The following is a 28,000-nucleotide window of genomic DNA, read 5'->3' on the forward strand; positions in this document are numbered from 1 at the left end:
GTGGTGCCGTATGGGACAAACCAATTTAGCCCAATATACGGGATATCCCGGCTAATACAGGACAATTTGCATCCCTAGGCAGCCATGGGCAGGGATTATGATGGGACAGCATCAGGGGGTAAGGTCAAGGACCAATGCCCACCAGCGGACCAAAGTCCAATAGAAAGCAGAATTAGTCTCCCTATGGGACAGGGCTCCATTCCCCTAAAACGAATGTAATAATGAGAGTCACAGTGAGGTGAGAGAGTGGATATCAGCTTGAACTCAGCTAGACAGTAAGCACAGCCATTTAAGTGTCCAACATGAAAACATTAACAATAGTTACAATCTTATAGTACAATCTAGTAGATCCTGACCAGCTCAACCATCTTCCAGTGGGGCCACTTGTGGAAGTTGATAGTTTTGAAGAGTCACAGGCAAAGGACTTTACTACAGAGCTACAGGATGAGAGATGCATGATATTTTTCTATAACCATAAAACCTGGATTTTGAAACAACCCTTTATAGTTCAAGCTGAATGTTTCAGCCACAAGCAGAGAAACCTTAATCTAGTACTTTGCATCTTCAAGCAATGGAGCACACTCCTGACTTGGCGAGAGGAAGCTCCAGAATTGATTCTCTCCTCAAGTCGTTTGACAAACCACCATTGGGACCCCACACATTGAGCTCAGCAAAAACACCAGTCTCAATCATCTCTTCCTGCCATGGAATGGAGATGTTTCCAATTGCAAATTCATCGAAGAAATTCTTGTCAGAATCTTCGATGTTGATTCCCTTCACAGTTGAGAAGGCACCCACATCTTGAATATCCTTTGCGTACACTGTTTTCGGGTCGGGAGTGAAAGGAGGTGGGAGTATACCTGGAAAAGATCAGCAACATAACATGATACGCTCTTGTCCTTTTTGTACTATCCTATGTTTTTTGATGGTCACTGCTGTGCTACCTTGTAGCAATGTTGCAAGTGCTACATTGCCCTGTGTACAACCTTTTGAGTACAATTCTCATCCCCTGCCTCCCCCCACCACCCACAACACAACCAGATGACCAAGGATATGAGCTTCCCCCAGTACCTGCACCCAAAGCGCCTCCTTCATACAATCTCACTAAAGGAACCAATTTAACTCCTCCTCGGGAAACCCACTGTACAAATTATTGTCTTTGTATCAAAAGTGTTTTGTGTGAGTTGCTTCCAGACACTCTTTGCGGAGATACTATGGAAATGTATATGTCGGTCAAAGGTGAAGGTGCAAGCCTTACTTGGTGTTTGCAACAATTAGAAAAGTGAAGTATTTGTTAAATGGTAAGAGATTGGGTAGTGTTATTGTTCAAAGGGAATTAGCAAGCCAGCCTCCTCCCCTTAGATTCCATCTTCACCACACTGTCTCTGGGAAAGCAGCCAACATAGAACAAAGAGCATTACAGCACATGAACATGCCCTTCAGTCCGCACTGCCTGTACCAGACATGATGGTTCTGCCTGCATGTGATCCATGTCCGTCCACTCCCTGCATATTCGCATACCTATCTAAACATGTCATTACTGTATCTGTTTCCATCACCTCCCACTGGCAGCACATTCCAGGCACTAACTCTCTTTGTAGAAACTTGCCCTACACATCTCCTTTAAACTTTCCCCCTCTGACGTTAAAGCTATGCCCTCTAGTCTTTGACATATCCACGCTTGGATAAAGGTTTTGACTATCTAACCTATCTCTGCCTCCCATAATTTTATCAGCTCTCACCTCAACCCCTAACATTACAAAGAAAACAATTAAATTGTGCCCAAAGTCCTAACAGCTAATTGCCTCTAATCAAGGCATCTAATGGGCCGAAGAACCTATTTCCATGCTGTATTACTCTATGTCCTATGGCAACAGCAGGAGCATAGCAGCATAGCTGAGACACAAAGCCATTGTGGAGCAGGCATCTAACATCTCCCAATGTTGTCAGTGTTTTGTAAATGTAAAATAAATAAGAGTTATCAATTGATGGAATCAGTGGTTAGTAATGAAAATTATGCACTGCCTTCTACAAACTCAGGAGACCACATTGTTAAAATATAATCTTATTAGGCAGGGTACTTTTGAATGGCATCACATGTGGTCTAAGAGCACTTCTCCCCATCACTAGGATGAGGAGAGCAGCCTTTAAGATGTAAAATACTTGAAAATACCTGGGCAGAGCTTCGGCAGAAACAGGAAGGAGTTACTTCATTCATAAGCTCAGGACCCTGTGTCATTCCAGCCTATCGCCACAGATGCCCTCTATTACATACAATGATTTTTGTAAAAGAAATTATCACAAAAGATCAATTCCCAAATTAATCTATTTTAAAAGAACCACAATTAAAGAAACAAGCAACCTGTATTGCAAATTACTGTGGAAATATTATGACAGGAAGTTGCATTCTGTGGGGAATGAAGGGAAATGTATTGCTTCAGAGGCATGAATGTACATCCCTCAGAAGTAGATTATGAAATTAACCTGTTTAAGAAGGAACTGCAGATGCTGGAAAATCAAAGGTAGACAAAAATGCTAGAGAAACTCAGCGGGTGAGGCGGCATCTATGGAGCGAAGGAAATAGGCAACGTTTCGGGTCTGAAGAAGGGTTTCGACCCGAAACGTTGCCTATTTCTTTCGCTTCATAGATGTTGCCTCACCCGCTGAGTTTCTCTCGCATTTTTGTCTACCTATGAAATTAGCCTGTCAGGTTATTAAATAGTAAAGAGAAAAGAGTCTTGAATGCGGTAAGGATGAAACTCAGATTGTCAGAAAATCTCATCTTGGAGAAATCTGCAAACCATAACCTAAAAAAGACACAAAGTGCTGGAGTAACTCAGTGGGCCAGGCAGCATCTCCGGAGAACATGTTTTAGGTCAAGACCCTTCTTCAGAAGGTTCCGACCCGAAACTTCACCAATCAATGTTCTCCAGGTATACTGAATAACTCCGGCACTTTGTGTCTTTTTTGTAAACCAGCATCTGCAGTTCCTAAGGTCTACTCTAGTCTAAGCCTTGCTTGCCTTAGAGTAAATTGGATGGTGCTTAGCTGCGTTCTGAAGTCCTGGGGCTATTAGAGAGAGATAATAAATACCAGAAACATCCACATTCTATGGACAAACTCCTTCTAATAGTTTCCAATGAAAATGTAATTCAAAGCAAAATTAAAAATAATTTTTATACTTTACCAGCTACAAGCTTTCTCCAATTAATATTCGTGAAAAAGGCATGAGCCTTTAATTCATTGCAGCACTCATTCCTGAATCCAATGCGTTTGTTGGGATCTTTCACCAGCATAGCCTCACAGAACAACTTGCTACTTTCACTGAATTTCACACAGTAGGTGACTGGGTCATTGAGAATTCGTCTCTTCACCTCCTTGTTCTCAACCTAGTGAAAGCAACATGAAAGCAATCAATGTTGAGACTCAAAACAGTATCCCAAATGGAACCCACAACATCGGGGGAAAAGCATCTGGGCCTTGCTGCCTGTGCTGATTCTGGATAAAGTAAAATTACAAGGGCCTTTTCATCAAAAGACAAAACCCTCTAGTCATGCATTCATACAGAATGGAAACAGGTGCTTTGGCCCACCAAGTCCATGCCTACCATCCATCACCCATTTCTACACCAGCTCTACCCTAACACATTTTGTTCTCCCCACATTCCCATCTTCCCCCTTAGATTCTACCACTCACCAACACACTAGGGGCAATATGTAGTGGATAATTAACCCGCTGACCCACACATCTTTGCGGATCTGAGAGGAAAACGGAGAATCTCTCAGAGGAAGCTCACGTGATCATAGAGGGAATGTGCAAACTCCACACAGGTCAGGATCGAATCTGGGTTTCTGGAGCTGTGAGGCAGTGGCTCTACCATCTGCACTTCTGCTGCTCCTTGCTAATTCTATCAAAAATATTTGCCATTTTGGGATATTTGCCCCCACACCGAAGACCTACAGGTTTGTAGCCATTGGCTTGGTAAAATAGTAAATTGTCCCTAGTGCATGTAGGATGGTGCTAGTGAGTGGGGACTGCTGGTCGGCGTGGACTCGGTGGGCCGAAAGGCCTGTATCTGCCATATATCTCTAAAGGGCCTGTCCCACTTAGGCGATTTTTTTGGCGATAGCTGTTGCCACATGGTCGCGGGGTGACGCCTGTATCATCGTGAGTTGTCTCCTCAAATGTCGTAACTTTTTCTTTTCACCGCTGGATTTTGAAATATTCAAAACCTTTCGGCAACAGTGGGCTTGGCATTGCCTGTCTTCTCCTGTTGTAGGTGCTGTTGTAGGTTGTCGCCAGGATTATGCCAGGTGACGTTGGTTGTCACCGGGTGCTGACTTTGGTGAATACCATGGGCGATTCCCTACGTCAACCGGTGACAGGTACCGGCGACTGAATTGTCTTCAGTTGTTGCCGACAGAGTCATTGCTTGCCTTAGCTTGTCACGGGTGGACGTAGGTTGACTTCAGTTGTCGTAGGTTGTTGCCTGTGTTGGTAGGTTGTCGTAGGTGTGGTCGTAGGTGGACGTCCTAAGTGGCGACGATTGGGTCGCCGGTTTTTGGTTGCTTGCCGTAGCTTGACGTCGACTAGGTGGTAGGTTGTCGTAGACATTGTCGTAGGGGGAGGTCCAGTCGCTTTTTTTTCGGTGACCTGCTACGACTGTGACTGTCGCCAGCAGTCGCCGAAAAAAATCGCCTAAGCGGAACAGGCTCTTAAACTAAACAAAACAAAACTAATATAGAAATGCCTTGACGTGCATACGCAGGACATCCATAAAAGATTTGAAAAAGGTGTAACATTGAGCTGGATACTCTATTTATGCACATGGCCAAGCTGCTTAAAACTGGACCTGGGACCTATAGTTTCCGATTACTGTTGACTGTGTATCTGATTGTGTATCTGTGTATCTGGGTCGGTGGGGGCGCTGCGCGACGGCTGCCCTGCCAGCAGCGTGTTCGTCATTTCTACTTTTTTTGTTTTTTTTAGTATGTCCAAATGAGTGTTTAAATGTCTCTTGTGTGGGGGTTGGTGAGGAGGGAAAGGGGGGAATTGCTTTCGGTCGCCTCCTCCACAGAGAGGCAACTTATTCCATGTCGCCTCCCGCGCGGCCCAACACCATGGATTGGTGCGGCCTTTCCCGGAATCGGGCCCGGAGCTTCAGCAGCGGGCGCAGCGTGGACTTTTTTCATCGCGGAGTGGGGCGAACCCATGCCGTGGTCGCCAGAAGGTAGTGCTCCGACCGCTGGCCCGCACGCGGACTGTTACAGCCTGAAGCCGCGGTCTGCAGAGCTTCAAGCCGCAGGCGCGGGATCTGGAGCCTGGGATCCCTCGTTGGGGATCCCCGGAGAAGAGCTCCGACCGCCATCCCACGGCCTTCAACATCTTGAAGCCGCGGTCTGTGGAGCTTCTAGCCGCGGGCGCGGCGTGGACTTACCATCGCCGGGGATCCCTGGAGAAGAGCTCCGACCGCCGGCCTGCAGCCTATAACATCCTGAAGCCGCGGTCTCCGGTAGGGAAGCACCGATTTGGGACTTACCTTCCAGACGAGAGGGCCTGTACATCTGGCCGCCCGCAGCAGCGACTGCGGAGGTTTATGGCCCCAACCACGGAGGAACAATGGAGGAGGATTGACTGTACTTTGTGCCTTCCACCACAGTGAAGAATGCTGTGGTGGATGTTGGTGTTAAATTTTTATTGTGTATTGTGTGTTCTTTTTGATTGTACCGCTGCTGGCAAGTTCATTTCACTGCACTTTACTGTGTATGTGATGAATAAATCTGATTGATTGATTGATTGATTAAGTTTGAATGCAACAGAATTACAACAGAATATATAAAGATGTATCCTCACATGTTCACCCCGGTATCGGAATGGGCCCTTGGCTGCTATCATCTCGTACAAGGTGACTCCCAGTGCGAAATAGTCAACTGAATAATCATACTCCAAACTTTCAAGGAGTTCTGGGGCCATAAAACCTGAACATAAAACAAATTAAATCATCATCCATAGACACTGAGGCAGCTGAGAATTCAAATGCAAGGCCAAACATGAAAACACCAACATCAAGCAGTGCCATAGGGAAACATACACAATCTAAACCATGAACACACATAAAATGTATACACATACACACGCACACACGCACACATAAAATCCTACAGCCACCCAGGTACAGACACAAACCAGCTCGCTACCTGTCCTCCTGCAGAGGGTTCAGGAAACACACCTGGAGTTCCAGCGTAACCTTTCGTTTTGGTTTCACCTGGTTTCAGTTCTACGGCAAGTCCAAGGTCAGAGATTCTCACGTGGCCTGAAACAGAATCAGTTACCAAAAGGACAGCTTAGAATCTGTTTGAATTGCCCTCATGTTTACTTTTATTTTTCCGCACCCCGATGTCACCCATTATAAGAATGAAAGGTGGGAGGTTTCAACTGTGTCATGTTTTCCTCAGCCTGACTGCCCAGCAGAAGGAACATGGAAAAAAATATCCTCAATGTTGTTTTGAAGAAAAACAGAACAGTTGTCCCGTATCCTTTAGAAGATACTTTGCTTCAGCACGAAGCCCACCTTATCTGCCTGTTGTTGTGGCACTGCTGCTTACTGGCACTTCCCTAGATGTAAGGGTCTTTTCTGAAAATCAAGTCAAGCGTTGAGAGAGTTAAGAGTCTTTAAGGCAAGCGTGTTTAATTGTAATATGTACCCTTTTAGCACTGGGCCAATCCCAGTCATTATTGGGGAAGTTAGACAAAGACAATTCTGTTCTTTATGACTCTGTGATAAGTAACTGCAAATGCTGGTTTACGAAAAAAGACACAATCTGCTGGAATAACTCAGTGGGTCAGGTAGCATCCCTGGAAAGCATAGACAGTCTGAGGTGGGGTCCCAACCCAGGGTGTCTGTCGCCTGTTCATATTCTCCAGGGATGCTACCTGGTCCGCTGGGCTACTCCAGCACATTATGTCCTCTTTAATCACACCAGTGATCTTTTGCCCCATTTTCACCAGATGTCAGGGAGTGAGATGGCTCATTGTATGAATAACAAGGTGACTGAGTTTGTGAGTAATGAGCCATTAGGAGGTAGTGACCATAATATGGTAATTTTTAATCTACAATTTGAGAGGGAGAAGGGTAAATCGGGGTCAGCATGGATTTACGAAGGGGAAATCATGCTTGACTAATCTTTTGGAATTTTTTGAGGATGTAACTACGAAAATGGACAAGGGAGAGCCAGTGGATGTAGTGTACCTGGACTTTGAAACAACATTTCATAAGGTCCCACATAGGAGATTAATGGGCATAATTAGGGCACTTGGTATTGGGGTAGAGTGCTGACATGGATAGAAAATTGGTTGGCAGACTGGAAACAAAGAGTAGGGATTAAAGGTCACTTTCAGAATGGCAGGCAGTGACTAGTGGGGTACCTGCAAGGCTCGGTGCTGGGACCGCAGCTATTTACAATATGCATCAATGATTTAGTCAAAGTAACATTAGCAAATTTGCAGATGACACAAAGCTGGGTGGCAGTGTGAACTGTAAGGAGGATGCTATGAGAATGCAGGTGTGACGTGGACAGGTTGGGTGAGTGGGCAGATGCATGGCAGATGCAGTTTAATGTGGATAAATGTCAGGTTAATCACTTTGGTAGCAAAAACAGGAAGGCAGATTATTATCTAACTGGTGTCAAGTTGAGAAAAGGGGAAGTACAACGGGATCGGGGGGGTCCTTGTTCATCAGTCAATGAAAGTAAGCATGCAGGTACAGCAGGCAGTGAAGGAAGCGAAAGGCATGTTGGCCTTCATAACAAGATGAGTTGAGTATAGGAGCAAAGAGGTCCTTCTGCAGTTTTACAGGGCCCTAGTGAGACCAAACCTGGAGTATTGTGTGCAGTTTTGGTCCCCAAATTTGAGGGAGGACATACTTGCTACTGAGGGAGTGCAGTGTAGGTTCACAAGGTTAAATCCCGGGATGGCAGGACTGTCACATGCTGAGAGATTGGAGAGGCTGGGCTTGTATACTCTGGAATTTAGAAGGATGAGAGGGTATCTTATTGAAACATATAAAATTATTAAGGGTTTGGACACGCTTGAGGCAGGAAGTTCCCGATGTTGAAGGAATCCAGAACCAGGGGCTACAGTTTAAGAATAAGCGGCAAGGCATTTAGAACGGAGATGAGGAAAAACTTTTTCACACAGTTTCACACAGAGAGTTGTGAGTCTGTGGAATTCTCTGCCTCAAAGGGTGGTGGAGGCCGGTTCTCTGGATACTTTCAAGAGAGAGCTAGATAGGGCTCTTAAAGATAGCAGAGTCAGGGGATATGGGGAGAAGGCAGGAACGGGGTACTGATTGTGGATGATCAGCCATGATCGCATTGAATGGTGGTGCTGGCTCAAAGGGCCGATTGGCCTACTCCTGCACCTATTGTGTATTGTGAATGACTGAGTGACTGTGGACAATGGCTAACTGAGTGGTCTCTCAACCGATGGGTGTAGATGTCAATAGGTGATCATGGGAGAGTGAATTCAATAAGAACTTGGGGGATGAGTAGGTAAGGGTTTCAATGGATTTCTAGGACGATGGCTCATCTGGTGAGGTCAAATTCCAGGTCAGCACTACCACTGAGATCAAGATGCAAACTCGTTGTAACTCCAGGTTTACAAATTTCAGGAATCCAGCAAGTCTTCCAAATTTATGAAGGAAATGAGACATGATGAGTATACCCAAATGTAGCAAACAGCCTTTTCCTCCATTCATGTTAATGTAGTTTCCTCTTACTCCACATTCTCCCATTCTATAGGCCCGTTACATCCTCCTTTATCTATAAAATACCCCTTCCCACACCCATACATGCACCCCATTCTAAGACAAGAACATCTCATCCCCTCCCCACACTCTTCCACTTCTCTGTAACCACTCCCATTGATTGTACCCTCCCATTTAATATTTATTATTTCACAGCAGCTTGTCCTGTTCTTGGTTTGGCGAGTGTGGAGAGTGCGTTGGTTGTGCTGCACAGTCTGTGTGCTGCATAATCCACTGTGGTGATCTAAGCCACAGCTTCATTGGAGCAAACACAAAGTGCCTTCTGGGATAAAAAATGACATCTTCCCCCAGACCCAGGAATTCCCACAAGGCTGTTGCGGAAATGAAAGTCAGAAAATTAAAGAAGTCTAGAATCAACAAACATTGGCACACCACAGGAGATTGTTGCTCGAGCCCTGCTGGCTCTACAGTGGAGATATTCCGCCATCCTAACTCGAACTGTGACCCAAGACCCATCCCTGTTGATGACAGCGAGCCACTCAGTTTAAGTGGAAATTAGGAATGGACAAACTTGTCTTGAGAATTCCAGCACTGGTCACTGACTAACCATTGTCAGCTTACCCTCATTATCAAGGAGGACGTTCTCCGGCTTCAGGTCACGGTAGATGATCCGGCATTGGTGCAGGTGTTCCATGCCACAGACAATTTGAGCTGTGTAGAAGCATGCCCGATCCTCACTAAAGCCTGGGTTGTTTTCATTCACATTGTAAATGTGGTATCTGGGGAGACAAAGCGACACCAACCTCCCTCATTGCCGACTTCAGTTTGAGCACAAAATGTCCCATAATTAGATCAATGAATAATGTCAAAAGTACATGGGAAGAACCTATAAACACAACTGGTCTCTCCCGGTGATAAAGCTCCACATAACCTCCTCTCATCCTTCAAACGATCAGTGTATCTTTCCATCCATTCCCGTTGCTCTATCTTACCCCACTGCAGGCTGTACCCGGGTTCCAAGTACATGACTTATGGACAGTCCTACTTCAATAACATTATTACATTCAAAAGTCTGACGTGTGTACACAAATGTTTGTTCCTATGAGGAGTAGAACGAATGGCAACAGCAATTACTGATTTCCTTTTAGAATGAGAAATTAAAACAATGTCCCATTTCCCTTCTGAGGTCAGAGAAACTATCCCAGCAGTTTCAGACTCTTTGCCCATTTGTCTCACTGGCTATTGTTGATATCTTGCTGTGTGCTGATGGACAATCTTGTCAGGCTGCAGGATATTTGTACCTGTGGAGAAGCCTCGAGGATATCAAATGTAAATGAAATTGCAATCTAAACTCGATGGAGTGGAAAATTCCCTTCAGTAGAATGTAGTCGACACAACTGAACTTGGGCACAGGGTATAATACAGCCATGATAATAATATAGTTTGGGTGTAAGCAATAAGGGTGAATTCTTACAATGGTGGGAGCGACTAATGAAAATCATTAACTGTGATGCTGCTGCTTCTCACCTCAGATCCCCTCCGTTCATGATGGTCATCACTAGACAAAGCTCTGCCTTGGTTTGGAAAGCATAAGCTAAGGAGACAATGAATGGAGAGTGTACACGAGCCAGGATTTTTTTCTCCACCATTGCACCCTGGAAAACAAAGACCAGGCAGATTATTCCTTAGAGTTTGGTCCGAAGTGAAGTAGACCTATGTCTCCAGCTCTCAACCATTTAACCTTGAGTTTCTGTACATTTGTTCTGGCCTCTAGCAAAGAGTTCTAAAAGCTCCGTCCACCTCTTTCATCGGCTCAGACACTGACTTTGCTTTTCAGTTGCGATGAGACGAGAATTCGATCTTCCTGCTCCAACATCCCCAAACTAATTCTGGAATTATATGCAAAGGACTGGCAGGTTTTGTACAAAGAACCAGCTCTCAGTTTGCCATCAATGCAGCTGTTTGGTCAGCATGGAATTAGTTACTGTGCTCTATGATAATTAGAAAGATGATTTCCAAATATCTGCCACTATCTCTGCATGGCAGAGCACTTCCTCACGTCTGAAAGACCTCCCTCTAAATACATAGAAAGACAGACGGGGGGGGGAGGGAGACAGGGGGAGGGGGGAGGGGGAGGGGGGGGGGAGGGAGTAGGGAGGGAGAGAGAGAGTGAGAGGAGGTGAGAGAGAGAGTTAGAGGTTGAGAAAGGGGGTGGAGAGGGGATGGAGAGTAAGGGGGGTAGGAGAGAGAGGGATAGGGAGATTAAAAGAGGAGGCACGAGGCAGATACAGTAGGAGAGAGTGAGAGAGAGAGAGAAAGGCGGAGAGGGGAATACAGAGGGAGGGGATGAGGTTCTGACAGTAATGCATGAGGTTAACAGGAGATGCAGGCAAGGTGGATACTGGATAGACACAGATAACACTTTCTGATTGTATGAAACCTGATCATTCTTTGTTTTCCTTTTCCATCTTTACTGATACACTCAGATATATGACATCACACAGAATATATATCATTAGCAAAACATTACACAAGCAAAGAAGCTCAATCCAATCTTTGCTGCCCCATTATTTCACTCTCGCAGAGGAATTCCCTTCTTCCACATATCCCTCATCCCCACATTCCCTGCTTCCTGAAGTAACTCCTCTCTGTAAATGAAAATCAAAGAAACTGCAAATGCTGAAAATCTGAAATAAAAACAGAAAATGGTCAAAATACTCAGCAGGTCAGATCGGTGGAGAAACTTGGCCAGTTCTCTTTACCACAGAGAATCCGACATGTGGAGTGTTTCTATATTATACAACATAGAGCAGAACTGCACAAGAACAGGTCCTTTGGCCCACACTGTCTAATGCCACGATCATCACATCTACCAGCACATAAGCCATATCCCTGCATGTGCCTATCCAAAAGTATTTTAAATGCCACTAACGTATGTGCTTCAAATATCATCCTTGGCAGGCACTCACCATCCTCTGTGTAAAAAACTTGCCAAGCACATGTTCTTTAAACTTTGCCCCTCTCACCTTAGTATTCATGTCCTCTAGTAAAAAAAAGATTCTGACCTATCTATGCCTCTCATAGTTTTCTACACTCTGTGTGAAAATTTAGCCCCTCTAGTTCCTATTAACATCTCCTCTCACTTTAAATCAATGCCCTTGATTCCCCTACCGTGGAAAAAAAAATCACCCTATCCATCTATCCTCTTGATTTTAGGCACACGTAAGATCACCCCTCAGCTTCTAGCTCCAAGGAATTAAATCCTAGCCGTCCCAGCATCTTTCAACAGCTCAAGCTCTTGAGTCCTGGCAACATCCTATTAATCTTCTCTGCATTCTTTCCAGCTTAATTGCATCTTTCCTCTTGCAGAGTCACCAATGCCATGTACAACTGTACCCTAATATTCCAACTTGCAGACCGATGAAGGCCAACGTGTCAAACGCCTTCTTCACCAGTATCTACCGGTGATGTCATTTTCAGGAAACAATGTATTTCCAGATCACTCTGCTCTACACCTTGCACTTATCTGTATTAAACTCTATCAGACATTCTCTGGCCCACTCACCTATCTGATCAAGATCCCATGTAATTGTAGATAACCAACTTCACTGTCTGCGATACCATCTATTTTATTGTCACCTGCCAACTTACTGATCATGCCTTGTTGTATGTTTCTATAAGGGATATGGGGAGAAGGCAGGCACGGCTTATTGATTGGGGACGGTCAGCCATGATCACAATGAATGGCGGTGCTGGCTCGAAGAGCCGAATGGCCTCCTCCTGCACCTATTTTCTATGTTTCTATGTTTCTCGCTGATATACATGACAAACAATGGACAGCGCCAATCTCTGAGGCACACCACTAGTCACAGGCTCCAGTCTGGAAAAACAACCTTTCTATCATGAAGCCAATTCTGTATTCAGTTAGAATACGTTCTATGTATGTATGTATGTATTCTTACCTGGATTCTGGTAAGAATGTATTCTCCCTGAATTCCATGTGATCAAAACTTCTAGAGCAGCCTACCATGTAGAACCTTACCAAAGGCCTTGCTGAATTCCATATAGACTGCATCTATGGCCTTGTCAACATTCTTGGTTTCTTCTTCAGAAAACCTGATCAAATTCGTGAGATATGATCTCCTACACACAAAACCCATGCTGACTATCCTAAAAAGACACAAAATGCTGAAGTAATTCAACGGGTCAGACAGATCTCTGGGGGCCATGGATACGTGATGTTTTGGGTTAGGAACCTCCAGGGCCCTACCTTCTTCAGACTGATTGCAGGGGAGTGGAAAAGAAAGCTGGAAGAGAGGACAGGTTAGACAAAGCATGGCCAGTAATGGTTGAACACAGGCAAGGGGGTATTTTGATAGGTAGATTGTCGGACAACGGCCGGAGATGATACAGGTATGAGCATAAAAAGATAAATAGTTGTGAATTATGAAGCTCAGACATAGAAAAGTTGTGAATTGTGCAGCTGGAGCAAGGAATGTAGGTGGAGGGAGAGGGGTAGGGGAGAAACCTTTGTAGTGTCAACCAGGGTTCAGGAGAGGGGAGTGAGGCGGGGGGGGCAATAAAGGAGGGGAGGGGTTTGGGGGAGAAAGGAGAGGGGGAAGGGGGTGTTTGTAGCAGTTACCTAAAATTGGAGAACTGAATGTTCATACCCTGTAAGGTACCCAAACGGAATATGAGGCGCTGTTCCTCCAGTTTGGGTGTGGCCTCAATCTGGCAATGGAGGAGGCCTAGAATAGAAAGGTCAGTATGGGAATGGGATGGAGAGTTTAAATGGTTAGGAACTGGGAGGCCTTGACAGACAAAGTGCAAGTGTTTGGCAAAGTCTACTCTTGATCTCGCTGGTGTACAGGAGGCCACAGGATGCAGCAGATGAGGTTAGAGAGGAGGTGTATGTGAATCTCTATCTCACCTGGAAGGACTGCTGGCATTCCTGCATGGAGGCATGGGAGGAGGTTTAGGGACAGGCGTTACATCTCCTGCGGTTGAAGGGGGAAGTACTTGGGGAGGGGGTGGTTTGGGTGGGAAGGGATGAGTGAACCAGGGAGTTGCAGAGGGAGCAATCTCTGTGGAAGGTGGAAAGGTGTGGAGATGGGAAGATGTGACTAGTGGTGGGATGACGCTGGAGTTGTTGGAAATGCCGGAGGATGATGTGTTGGATGTGGTGGCTGGTGGGGTCAAAAGTAAGGACCATGGGAACCTCTATTCTTGTTGTGTCTGGGGGGAGGGGGAGTAAGAGCATAATACTATAGGATAAAGGGGAGAGGCAAGTATCCATCCATGACAACCAGGGAGAAACATATTCACTGAAGAATGAGAACATTTCAGATGTCCTTGAATGGAAAGCCTCATCTTGGGAGCAGATGCGGCGGAGACGGAAAAAGTTACATTTGGTGAAGTTAATGAAATCAACAAGTTCTGCATGGGTGCAGGAAGCAGCTCCAATGCAGTCATCTGACTATCTTAAATCATACGGTCTTTCCAAATAAATGTATATCTTATCCCTCAGAATCCTCTCCAGTATCTTTCCTACCACTTCTTAAATAGAAGCACAACATTAGCCACTGAAAATACTACGCTATCCACCTGTGACGCAGGACCTTCTCAATGAATGGTAGGATCCTGGGGAGAAGGATATGGGGGTACAAGTACATTGTTCCCTGAAAGTGACATCATTGGTTGATAACATGGTAAAGAAGAAACAGCAATCTTCCAGCATCTTCCCAATGTATATCTCCTGCGATTTCTTCAATTCAATGATTCAATGATCACATGGACCTGGGTACAGTGAAATTCTTTGTTTTTGCATACAACCCGGGAAAATCATACGGCAGACTTCACCTACAGTAGGTAGTACACAAAGAGTCACGATGTTTCTGGTGCCGACGAAGTTTCAAGAGTTCTTATCTCCTTGCAACAGCGAACCAGGCCTGCCACCACACGGGCACCTCTCTGTTCTCGTTTTGCTCTGCAGCGCATCCTACCTTGTCTAGCTTTTCAGTTTCATTTGATATATCTGATCAGGTCCAGGAGATTTATATGTCTTCATACATTTTAAGCTCTCCAGCACCTCCTCGGTTGTAGTACGGACTGCTCTCAAGACACCTCCTGGTTAATCCTTGTACTCCTCCAGGGTTACACAATGCCAGCTGTCTATACCTGACCCATGCTTCCTTCTTTTTCCTGACTAGAAGCTCAAATGTTCTTGTTATCCAGAGTTCTGTACTGCCTGCCTTGCCCTTCACTTTAAGAGGTTTACCTTGAACTCCCTCCAACACACTTTTAGAAGCATTTTACTTTCCAGATGTCCCTTTACCTGCACACAACCTTTTTGAATCAACCTTTGTAAGTTCCTAACTAATGCCATGAAGGTTGACCTTGTCTCAATTAAGAACAGTAGTCACTTGCGGACCAACCCTGTCCTTATACGTAACTATATTAAAGCTAATAAAACAGTGGTCACTGGTCCCAAAGGTTTGATCCACGGGTACTTCAGTCGCTTGTCCTTCCCAGTTTCCTAAGAGTAGGTCAAACTTTTCCCTCTCCCTTGTAGGGCCCTCTACATATTGCCCGAGGAAACTCCCTGACCACATTTGACAGATTCCACCCCATATAAGCCGTTGACACTACGCAGTCCAGTCTATATTGGGGAGGTTTAAACGACCCTACTATGACAACACTCTTAATCTTGCAGCTGTCTGCAACCTCTCAGCACATTTATTCCTCTAATTCTCATTGATTATTTCCGAACCTGTAGCACAATCCCAAAAAGGTGATCATCCCTTTTTTTATTTCTCAGCTCCACCAAATGGCCTCATTGGATGATCCTTTAGTAATGTCCTCTCACACCTCTGCCATGATGTTCTTAATCAATAAAGCAATCCCCCTCCTCTTTTACCCCCAGCTCTATCTTGCCTGCAGCACCTCTACCCTGGAACATTAAGCTGCCAGTCCTGTCCCTCCTTGAGCTACATTTCTAACGTGGTTATAACGTCCCATTCGCATGTCCCTATCCACGGCGTGGGTTCATCCACCCAGGCCAGTAGCATTGAAACAAATGCAATTGAATCCAACCGGCTTTCTTCACTCCTGTCATGTTCCCATCTCTCCCGTTGACTGAGCGCTGTGGGTCACGGCTCTCATCCACTCACTGATTGCCAACTGTTTCAGGCAGGATGGTGACTCTGCAATGTAGACTGCTTGTCATTGGTGATGGTCATCGCCTGGCACTTCTGAAGCACAAACGTTACTTGCTATGCATCAGCCCTTGCCTGAATGTTGTCTGGGCTCTTCCTGTATGCAGGTACAGGCTGCTTTATTTGCTGAGGAGTTATGAATGGAGCTAAACATTGTGCAAACATCAAAGAATATCCCAACTTCCAAACCAGCTGGAGGTGATTGGGCCCAACACGCTACTTTGTTTTCTTGTTAGTTAGGTTCAACAGTGAGGAAACCTTCACTTCTCCATGGTGACTTCCTTAACTTCATTCCAATACAACAGTTGATAAACCGTTCATGTTAGGTTTGGAACACATATTGTAGTCATCAGACATTTAAAACAATCATATTGGAATGGATAGTTGGACAGTGTGTAATCAGCATTAACAGGACCGTGAGGTCCTTCACAGTGAATGATAGGGCCCTGGGGAGTGTTGTGGAATAGAGGGATCCAGGAGTTCATGTATACAGTTCCTGAATGTTGAATCGCATAGTGAAGAGGGCTTTTGGTTCACTGGCATTCATCATTCAGGGAATTAAGTGTAGATGTTGGGGTGTTATGTTACAGTTGTACAAGACATTGACAGACCACACTTGAAGCATTGAGCTCAGTTTTGGTCACCTTGCTGTAGGAAAGATGCCATTAAGCTGAAGGTGTGGATAGCATTTATGAGGATGCTACCAAGACTTGAGGGCCTGAGATTGTGCAGGCAAGGTCTTTATTCCTTGGAGTGCAAGAAGCTGAGGGTTTATCTTCAAGAAGGGAATAAAGAGGGCAAATGCACAGAGTCTTCTGCTCGGTGTAGGGATACCAAGAACTGTAGGGCATAGATTTAAGGTGAGAGAGGAAATATTTAATTTGACCCCCAGTGAAAACATTTTCTCACAGAGGGTGGTGGATATATGGAAAGTGCTGCCAGAGAAAGTAGTTGAGGCAACATTTAAGAAACATTTAGACAGGTACATGGATAGGATAGGTTTAGAGGGATATGGGCCAAACACAGGCAGGTGGGACTAGTGTAGATGAAACATGTTGGTCGGTGTGGGCAAGTGGGCCGAAGGGCCTGTTTCCATGCTGTATGACTCCGTGAGCTGTTATGTTTAAGTTTAGCTTAATTTATAGCTAAGTTTAGTTTAATTTAGTTTAACTTACTTTAGATGATTGTCACGTGTACCGAGTGCTAACCAGTCAGCAGAAAGACTATACATGATTACAATCAAGCCATCCACAGTGTACAGAAAAAAGTGGAGCCATTGTAACGAGTCATTGCAGATCCACTTCTAAGACCAGCATGCAGATAGTCGCCTGGCTTGGGCAGCAGCTTAGAGTCATACAGCATGCAAGCTTTGGCCCAACTGGTTCATGTTGGCCAAGATGCCCCATCTAGGCTTTAGTTTAGTTTAGAGATACAGCATGGAAATAGGCCCTTTTGCTCAACGTCCATGCTGAACAAGATGCCCCATCTCATTTACCTATGTTTGGCCCATATCTATGCACCTGTCCAAATGCCTTCTTGAACTGTTGTTGAACCAATAACAACATGTGAAAGACATTTGGACAGGTACATGAATAGTAAAGATTTAGAGGGATATGGTTCAAATGCAGTCAAATGGGACCAATTTGTACTTCCGGTGGCGCTGGTGCCAGCTGCCTCCACCTTCAGCCCGGTATCTTTTTGTTTTTTTGTTTTTTTTGTTATGTTGAAGTGTGTTTTTTATGTTTTTTTTAATGTTTTAATGTGGGGGAAGAGGGTACAGTAAGGGGGATACCGTCCTTCAGTCACTTCCTGGAGAGGACGCGACTATTATTCGAGTCGCGTCCTCGCCCCCCCCAGCGGCCTACCTACTGGATTGGCGCGGCCTTTCCTGCCTGGACCGACCAGAGCTCCAGCAGCGGCGGGACAGCGCTGATACATCGCGGGGCTGGCGATGCCTTTCCGGGGATCGCCGTCTGGAGCCCGGAGTGCTGGGCCTGCGGCACCGACATCCTGGAGCTGTGGTTCACGGAGCTCCCAACGCGGGCGGCGCTGGCAAACATCGTGGGGTCCTGCGACTCTGCCCGGCTCGGCCTGCGGACTCGGGAGCTGCGGACTCCGGTGGGAGGCGGCTGATTGGGAGGTCCGGGCCGCTGAGGAGGATTTTCACCGTCGGGGTTCGGCGTCGGCGTTCCATCAGCCCGGCGAGAGTGCCTGAGCATCGGGCCGCCCGGTGCGGCGACTGCGGGTGCTCGGAAAGGCCCCGACCACGGGTGAACATCTAGGAAGATCGGAGGGGAGGCTGGCTGGACTATGGTGCCTTCCTCACCTTGGTGCCATTGTGTTATGTTGTGTCGTGGACTTTCTGTGTTTGTGCTTTTTTTTAAAATTCTATTTTATTTTTAATATGTTTTATTATTTATTATTTATTTATTTTTATGATACTGACTGTAAAGGGAAATTCATTTCGTTGTCTCTAATTGAGACAATGACAATAAATTTGAATACAATACAATACAGAATACAATACAATTTAGATGAGATATCTTGGCGTGGACGAATTGGGCTGAAGGACCTGTTTCTGTGCTGTATGACATTATGACTCTAATAATGATGACACTTTAGCAAAACAAAGAGGAATAAGAAATCCTGATAATCTATTGAAGTAAATGGAATTCGTGCAGATGAAATCCAACACACAAAAAGACTTGAGGTGATATATTTTGATAGGATGTTTGATGCACAGAGTCTTCTGCTCAGTGTAGGGAAACCAAGAACTATAGGGCACAGATTTAAGGTGAGAGAGGAAATATTTAATTTGACCCCCAGTGAAAACGTTTTCGCACAGAGGGCACATGCCAAAAGGTAATGTTATCTGCAGTGCCTATGCACAAATCATTGATGGTTGTAGTATTGCCAATTAACAAATCATATAAATACATTAATCGTGGATTAGAACATAAAAGCCAGGGAGTTATGCTAAACCTATCGGTGGCAGTCTGCTTTAGGAAACTCACTTTAGGAAGGTCATTAGGGTTCAGAGAGGGTACAGAAGAGATTTACTTAAAGGTAGACCCAAGATCTGAAGAAGGGTCTCGACCCGAAACATCGCCCATTCCTTCTCTCCAGAGATGCTGCCTCACCCGCTGAGCTACTCCAGCATTTTGTGTCTACCTTCAATTTAAACCAGCATCTGCAGCTCTTTCTTACACATTTAGAGATGTACTTGACTGGTTCCAGGTACGATGGACCACAGGATTGAAATGGCACAAATAAAAAAAATCTATTTTCAGTGGACAATGCCCCAAAATTAGAGGTGAGCAATGAATCAAAGGCAATATTTTACACAGTGACTTTAGGATTTGGGATGCATGGCCCTGCAGACAAAGGTTCAACCATTGCCTAGGGTAGTGGATACAATTACGGAAGTGGAGAGGGAAACATAAAAAAATAAAAAACAAAGAAAGAAAACATAAACATGAAAATGTTGGAGAAAACTTGTGGGCCTGTGGCAAAGGAGGAAGGAAGTGGAGATAGTTGGAGTCTGTATGAAATAAAAAACACTAGAAGGTTACTTCCTCCTGCTTTCCCATTCACCAGTAAAATAGCATCTGCCATTTGATAGGGATCTATCTCTGGCCATTTAAACCATCATGGCTTTGAGGCAAAAATCCCTAGCTAATGTTAAAATGCATGTCCTAAGGCAGGAATAGGATTGCTCTTTAAACCAGGATGAGGCTGAGGCCACGTGGTTCCCTTTCAGTCCCTCATCAATATCCAAATCCTATGTACCAGCACAGACTCAGACCACCTGAGACAAAGAGCATTTGATGACCAAGACATCAGACCCAGCACAAGGATCACAATTTAAGGGCAGCAATGATCCCTATCCTCTGCAATGGATTGGAGGTAGGACAATCTACTCAACGTGCACCAACACTCCCTAATCCACTGGTGAGATAGACATGGAAATCCATTGCCCTGGCCAATGTATAGGCATTGAACACTCTTGATTAGTTCCATCGGGCAGACCATGTATTCAAAAAATGACACAATTTGCTGGAGTAACTCAGAGGGTCAGGCAGGAACTCTGGATGATATATGTAGGTGAGGTTTCGGGTTGGGACCCTTCTTCAGACCCAGCCGACCCAAAACATCACTTGCCGTGTTCTCCTGAGATGCTGCCTGACCCACTGAGTTACTCCAGCACATTGTGTCTTATTTTGTAAACCAGCCTATGCAGTTTCTTGTTTCTCCAGACCATGTGTTCACTTTCCTCACAGAAAACTCCCAAAACTGGCAATCTTTCCTTAGCTCGATCACAATTGATTACCAGGGCTAAGGAGTGTCTAAGAAGGAACTGCAGATGCTGGTTTAAACCGAAAATAGACACAAAAAGCTAGTGTAACTCAGCGGGACATGCAACATCTCTGGAGAGAAAGAATGGGTGATGTTTTGGGTTGAGACCCTTCTTCAGACCTAAGGATGGCCTCAAAGCTTTATTGCAAAAAATAACATCTCCGTCAAACTCAAGGGCATCTCTTGCTCAAGGCTGCTTAGACCGGCAGGCCATGCACAAAGCACATTGAATCTCTCCCCAAAGAAGAACATGGAATACATGTGCTAACGTCAGCGCACGACATTCAAACAAACCACCGACCCACCATATCAAGCACAGGGGTGCTCAAGTGTAGGGCAAACAAAAATATTTTTATTCACTGCTCCCCTCCCCCATGCCCACCCACCTCATAGAGTTATGTCATGCAGCACAGAATCAGGCCCTTCTGCGCAACACATCCATGTTGACCTTTTTTTCCCTCATCCACACTAATCCCATTTGCCTGCATTAGAACTGTATCCTTCTATACCTGTCTGTCTATCCGATTGCCACATTTGACTGATTATGAAGCCTTGCTTGTCCTACAAATTCACTTGAAGCCAGGCCTCTGAATCGCAGGTCAGCCTCTCCACTGCCAGAATAAGTGTGAGACCCTCCAAAATGTCATTAAACTAAAAGAGGTTCATTCAAACTTTTTAAAATCTCGACATAAAATTCTGCCTTTTCTCTGTGGCAAATAAAATTTATATTAAAACCATTCCAACATAGGGTGGTGAATCTGTGGAATTCATTGCCACAGAATGCAGTGGAGGCCAAGTCGATGGATATTTTTAAAGCCAAGATAGATAGATTTTACTTCGGAGTCACGTGAGTGACTACGTGAAGAAGCCCGCCAGGACGCATGCGTGTCACATCGCTTTCACGCTTGCGAAACGACAGGCGGGGTGGAGCGTTCCCCCGCAGCGGTAAGTTTGAAACCGCGACCTGCAGGTAAGTGATTTACTCTGCGGTAGTTTTTGTCCCCGCGCTGTTTTTACACAGGGGGGGAAGCTGGACAAAATAGTGTCCACAAGTGCTGCGAGTGAAGCTGGCTGGGAGGACCGCGAAGTTGCGGGAGCCAGCAGCAGCTGAAGGCACAAGCCCCGTAAGGGATCAGCTGTGCCGACTTTTGGTCCCGCGCCGGCCAGAACACCACGGCCGGGCGGGAGTCTATTCAGATGGGGCCGTCGACTTTTGACAAGTCGAAAACGGCAGGAGGCGGGGTGGAACGACGTTCCCCCGTAGCGACAATTTAAACCAGGACCTGCAGGTAAGAGCTGCGGTCTTTTTGTGTTTTCCCATGCTGATTACAGGTGGGGAAACCAACGGGCTGCGACAAAGCTGGTGGGCTAGCAGCGGCCAGCGGCACTTGAATCACCTATAATGGGATCAGCTGTGCCCGATGTCGCCTCCGCACCGGCCAGATCCACTCCGCGGCCGGGCGGTAAGGCGAGACAAAAAACAAACAAGGTCGTGGACTCAGAGGAGTCCGACTTTGAACAACCGCGGGCGGCCAGCGACCGTGAGCGCTGGAGCCGGATGGAGCGGTGTGTGGAGCATTTGCTCCAACGTGACAGACTCCGGGAGATGGAGTCGGGTCACAGTGGGCCCTATGATAAACCCACAGCAGTACCTCTTGAAGGGCTGCACAGTGCTTCTACCTCATCAGAGGGGAGCACTGCGGGTCAGTTCTGGGCTGACCTGGAAGAGGGGTCCGCAGAAGGAAAGACAAGTGTGCAAGGGGTGCAGGAACGAAAGAACTACTGGACATGGTGTCCAATTTCATACAGCCAGACCAGACTGGTAAAAATCTGGAGCCAAAGCTAGCTGCCAGTATAGACTATATGTCTCTAAACCAGTTACAAGAACAGGCTGTACTGGACCCCACATCAAGACACCTAGCACCCCTACGCACCCACCAGCCGAACAAGAATGACTGGTGAAAGCTCGAAGGCCCGGTACTCAAAACATGAGTCTTTTTTAGGCCATGGCCCAGGCCGGCCTTCTTGGAAGATGCGCGGACCTCCAACGCCAACCAAACCACAAATCCAGACACCAGCGCAACAACAGCAGCGAAGAACCTACAAAAATAAGTAAACCTGCCACTGGTAACTATGGAGGTAGGTGGGTCTGGTTCCCTACAAAATACAGGGAGCATGGAGATTGGTGGGAGATTACACTCTTTTCTGAATGCATGGAGCATGTTAACAACCGATACTTACATCTTAAGCAGTATCCAGGGATATACAATAGAGTTTATACACAAGTACAGCCCTCCAGTTCAACATATACCGAACCGAATGTTCATGCTTTCTGATAAAGAAAAATCAGAAGCGCAAGCTGAACTGGAGCGGCTTTACGTAAAAGGTGTAATTGAGCAAACTCAACACGAACCATTAGAATTCATGTCCAATATATTTACCAAAAACAAAAAAGATGGTGGTTGTCGCATCATCATAGATCTGACAAAATTGAATACATTTGTACAATATATTCACTTCAAAATGGAAACCTTTGTTACTGCTAAACAATTAATTTCCAAAGGTTACTTCATGGCCAGCATCGATTTAAAAGATGCTTACTATTCAGTGCCTATACGAGGTGACCACAGATGTTACTTAAAATGCAACTGGATGGGACAACTCTGACAGTATAAAGCACTGCCAAATGGGTTATCATCAGCCCCCAGGCTGTTCACAAAATTTTGAAACCAGCCCTAGCGTTTCTACGGAAACGAAAACACATGGTCATGGCATATTTAGATGACATACTCATTGTGGGCAAAACTTTGGAATTGGCCAAACAAACCGTAACAGCCACAAAACAGTTATTTGAAAAACTGGGATTTATTACCCATCCAGTTAAATCTAAACTAACGCCTTCCACTACTATGGACTATTTGGGGTTCACCATTGACTCAGTTCACATGTCGGTGACTCTGCCTAAGGGAAAGGCTAGAGATTTAATAGAGGCTTGCAATAACCTAATTGACATCAGCAAACCATCCATCAGATTGGTAGCAAAAGTAATTGGCAAAATGGTGGCTGCCTTTCCAGCCACACAATTTGGACCTCTACATTACCAAAACTTACAGAGAGCAAAAATACAAGCACTCAAAATCAATGCAGGTCACTTTGACAGACCTATGAAACTACCAATCAAAGCTAAAATGGAACTAAAATGGTGGATAGATAACATCTGGCTTTGTTCCAATCTAATCATTGTCAGTAACCCTTCCATGGTACTACAAACTGATGCCAGTGCACTTGGGTGGGGAGCCACCAATACCATCACCAGCTGTGGAGGTAGATGGACTGCTCAGGATGCATCATTATTACTCACACTGGGCATAAACTACCTGGAAATGTTGGGTGTATTCCATGGCCTAAAGTCATATTGTACTGGGTCATATCACCAGCATGTTAGACTACAGATAGACAATACCACCGTGGTAGCATACATTAACCACATGGGTGGAAACAAATCGACATCATGTGACAATCTGGCTAATACAATTTGGCAATGGTGTATCCAGAGAGATATTTGGATATCAGCCACTTACCTACCAGGAAGACTAAATTTAGTGGCAGACACCAGGTCACGCAAATTTAATGAAAACATCGAATGGATGTTGAATAAAAAAGTATTTGCTGATATTACAGCAAGATATGGAACACCAGATATCGATCTATTCACATCCAGACTTAACCACCAGTTAGCAAATTATGTTTCATGGGAACCAGACCCTGGGGCAGCGGCGACAGATGCATTTTCGCTGCATTGGGGGAAATTGTTTATTTACGCATTCCCTCCTTTCTGCCTCATCAGTCGGGTATTAAGGAAAATACAACAAGACTCTGCGTCTGGTATTTTGGTAGTACCCGATTGGCCTACTCAACCATGGTTCCCAGTGGTACTAAACATGGTATTAGAACCATGTATCATCATCCCACATAGACCAGATTTATTGCTACATCCCGTAACAAGGGATAGCCACCCATGCCATAACCATTTGAACTTATTAATTTGTAGAGTTTAAAAACACCTCTACTACAACTGGGACTGACGGACCGAACAGTGAACATGATCTCGGCGGCCCAAAGACAGTCAACCAAAAAACAGTATCTGGTCTATATCAGGAAGTGGGAGATGCATTGTCACAAAAACAACATCACCCACAGAGACATGAACATCCCGTCTGTTCTGGAATATCTGGCAGGCCTCCACTATGATGAGGGGCGCAGTTACAGTGCCATCAACTGCGCCAGAAGTGCCCTATCGACTTACCTATGGCAGGGGACAGAGCGTTACTCTGTTGGGACTCACCCACTGGTAACAAAACTTATGAGGGGAATTTTTAATACTAATCCCCCAAGAACCAGGTACTCCCAAATATGGGATGTAAGTATTGTCCTGAAGATACTCAGGAATTGGTCTCCAGCAACAGCTCTGTCCCTACACAGACTGACATTAAAAACAGTCATGCTAATGGCATTGGTCACGGCACAGAGGGTACAGTCACTGCATAAACTAAGACTGGACAACATGACTTCCTCAACTGAAAATATTACGTTTCATATCTATGAATTAGTAAAGCAGAACAGACAGGGATCAGCAGGCCTCAATATACAATTTAGGTCATACCCAACAGATGACCGTCTCTGTATAGTAAGACATTTGTCGTTATACATGGAGAAAACGAAAATCATAAGAGGCAATGAGAAGGCACTTCTGGTCAGCCACAAGCAACCACACAAAAGAGTGACGGTCCAGACCATCTCAAGATGGCTGAAACAGGTGCTAACACAGGCTGGGGTGGATACTAATATTTTTAAATCTCATTCCACCAGGGCTGCAGCTACATCGGCAGCGATACAGTTGGATGTACCAATGGACCAAATCCTCAAGGCAGCAGGATGGTCAGGGGAAAAAACATTCCAACTATTTTACAACAAACCAGTAATGAAACCTGGAACGTTTGCAAAAACAATTTTAAGTTCTGTAAATTAATTTAAACCCATAAAAAGGGGTTATAATTTTGTGTTAATAAATTTTATGATTTCAATGTCGAATTCATGTCCAAATTATGTTAACACATTTCCTCCTACAGTCATCAAGGCAGACGTGATGCATGGACTCGTTTCCACGGCATGAAATCACAGAGCTTTAAAATCTTCACGTAGTCACTCACGTGACTCCGAAGTAAAATAGTAAGATTAAACGAGAACTTACCAGTTTGAAGTTTGATCTGTATTTTATGAGGAGTTACGATGAGGGATTACGTGCCCTCCGCTCCCACCCTTGATCATATACTCAACTGGTATCTCTTCTCTAATCTTACTATGTTTAGTCATTACAGTTATCTGTGATTTCACACCGCTGCTTTGAAGAATGACACGCATGCGTCCTGGCGGGGTTCTTCACGTAATCCCTCATCGTAACTCCTCATAAAATACAGATCAAACTTCAAACTGGTAAGTTCTCGTTTAATCTTACTATTCTTGATTAGTACAGGTGTCAGGGGTTTATGGGGAGAAGGCAGGAGAATGGGGTTAAGAGGGAAAGATAGATCAGCCATGATTGAATGGCGGACTAGACGTGATGGGCCGAATGGTCTAATTCTGCTCCTATCACTTATGAACTTATAGTTCAACCTCTCAGAGGTATTCATGGAAAATAAGGAAGCAAGGTGACACGGAAGGTGATTACTCAAATCTTTGAGACTGTTCAATCAAATTATGCCAAATTGTATCTTATTTGTATCTAATTACCTCAAGGCCCTTGACGAATGAGTACCTATAAATCTCTTTTTGATCTAAATGCTCACAGTCCCAGCAGTAGAAGATGTCATTATACAAGAAGCGCTTTATACATGCAAAAGTCTACGTTGTTCAGACAGCTCGCAACTTCCACTATCTGATGCTTCCGGGAATAGTGATTACCATGCGGGTTGGCTCCCTCTACTCAACTCGGAAATGTAGATGCTGCCTATTGCGCGACACCAGATAGATTTGGGCTCCCATGCACATCAAAAGTGGACTCCTTGAGTCATGAAGTTTGGAAACAGCCCTTCCACCCATCCCTGCTGGACATCAGGTGCCGATCTATACTATTCCCATTTACCAGCACTTCGCCTGTAATTCTTTAAAACAGAGCGATTCAAACGCTGTTCTGGATACTTAAACATTATGAGAGTACCTGATCCATCACCGCTCAGGCAGTGCATGTCAGCTTGCGCCCATCTCTGGGTGAAAACAAAACTTCCTCATATCCTCTCTAAACATCTTACCCTTTACCCATGCCCTTTGTTTGAATGCATCTCCGCTGATAAGAGAGTTTTCGCACAACCCATCCTATCAATGCGCCTCGTCGTTTATTTTACACCTCTTTCATGTCGCCCCTCTGTCTCATCCACTGCGATGAAAGTAGACCCAGTCTCTCCTTACACTCCACCCCGGGCAACATTCTGGGAACACTCCTCCCCACCCTCTCCAGCCCAATCGTGTCCTGACCACAACCGTTAATTATTTCCTATTTCCCAATATTTATTTGGGTTAAGAGTCGCGCTAAAACAAATCAAAACATTTGTCAATGTGCCGATAATTTCCACAATTGCTCCCAATAACCGCGGGTTGATATTTAAGGTTTGTGCCTGTAGATCTCTGGAGTTGGTTGCTCTAGATCCTGTGCTATATCTTGGCAGATGGTGCTTACACTTGGGTCTGGATTAATCTGGTCCGAGGTCAGGTTCGCAAGAAGGTTATTGAGATGATCCTTTCAGCGGGTCACGGTACCACCTTTATCCAATTACTCTAACCCATATCTTATGCACGATCTGAATTTGCACAACTTTCCCTCCCCTCGCCAGCACAAACAAACATCTACATTCGATCTATTCAATCTTACTTGGTTTCCTTTCCTCTTCTTCAGCCTCTTCTTGTTCAGCTTTTTGCAGGCGTATAATTTCCCAGTTGCTTTCATCTGACAGGCGGAGACCTCGCCAAACCCTCCCTTACCCAAGACACGGAAATCCAGGAACCAGTCCTCTCCAACGGGCTGAGCCTCGAGCCATTTCCACTGCAAGAACCTCATGAAGTGCATGCTTCCTTTGTAACAGTCATAGGGACCGCTGGTCTTTAGGAATTTCATAGTGAGCTCTTTACATTCCGCGAAGAGGTCATCCCTTACATTCTCACAGTCTTCCTTGATTCTCAAGATGCACTTCTCTTCCAGGTAACCACAGAATAGCTCTGCCCCCGACTCCAATAACTTGCTGATAATTTCTCTCGCCTTCTGAGCCCGCTCTTCATCCTCTGCTGTGTCGTAGTCTTCAATGCTTTTCCACATCTCATAGGCTGGCTTGTATAGAGCGACTGTGTCCAAGTACTCTTGGAAAAGCCTCTTCCCGATGGGCTGATTGACGCAAATGCTGTCAAACTCCGTGTCAATCACATCCTGTAGACTTTCGCTCTGGGTGATGTGTGGCAGCTTGAGTTTAGCTCGGTATTTCTTCGCTCTGGCTATCTGGACGGTGGCGGTGGCATCAATACTGCACCGGGCCGAGATGTAGGCGGAGTTGGCTACCACTGTCTCCAAGCACCCCAAATCCATCTTGGTATTGTATTCTTTTACTTCAGGCGAAGCAGG

General features: G+C 45.2%; 1 protein-coding gene across 1 annotated transcript; it reads right to left on the minus strand.

Moving 5' to 3' along the window:
* Positions 1–23: 23 nt before the first annotated feature.
* Positions 24–27,964, minus strand: grk1 (G protein-coupled receptor kinase 1). Its single transcript, XM_033032973.1, has 7 exons — positions 27,260–27,964; positions 10,292–10,419; positions 9,386–9,543; positions 6,230–6,313; positions 5,854–5,978; positions 3,188–3,389; positions 24–860 (listed from the first exon to the last, which is right to left on the minus strand). Exons 1-7 carry the CDS (start codon positions 27,962–27,964, stop codon positions 565–567), a joined length of 1,698 nt encoding a protein of 565 aa, XP_032888864.1. The 3' UTR covers positions 24–564.
* Between the last annotated feature and the right edge of the window lie 36 nt (positions 27,965–28,000).

This window comes from Amblyraja radiata, chromosome 14 (assembly GCF_010909765.2).
Source record: "Amblyraja radiata isolate CabotCenter1 chromosome 14, sAmbRad1.1.pri, whole genome shotgun sequence".
In the NCBI taxonomy this organism is placed as follows: domain Eukaryota; kingdom Metazoa; phylum Chordata; class Chondrichthyes; order Rajiformes; family Rajidae; genus Amblyraja; species Amblyraja radiata.

Excerpts from the sequence above, each read along its gene's own strand:
- grk1 (XM_033032973.1), bottom strand. The coding sequence starts at position 27,964 with ATGGATTTGGGGTGCTTGGAGACAGTGGTAGCCAACTCCGCCTACATC. Across the intron at positions 10,420-27,259 it reads AGAAGAGGAAAGGAAACCAA|GGTGCAATGGTGGAGAAAAA; the intron begins GTAAGATTGAAT and ends TTTGTTTTCCAG. Across the intron at positions 9,544-10,291 it reads ATGAACGGAGGGGATCTGAG|ATACCACATTTACAATGTGA; the intron begins GTGAGAAGCAGC and ends TTGTCTCCCCAG.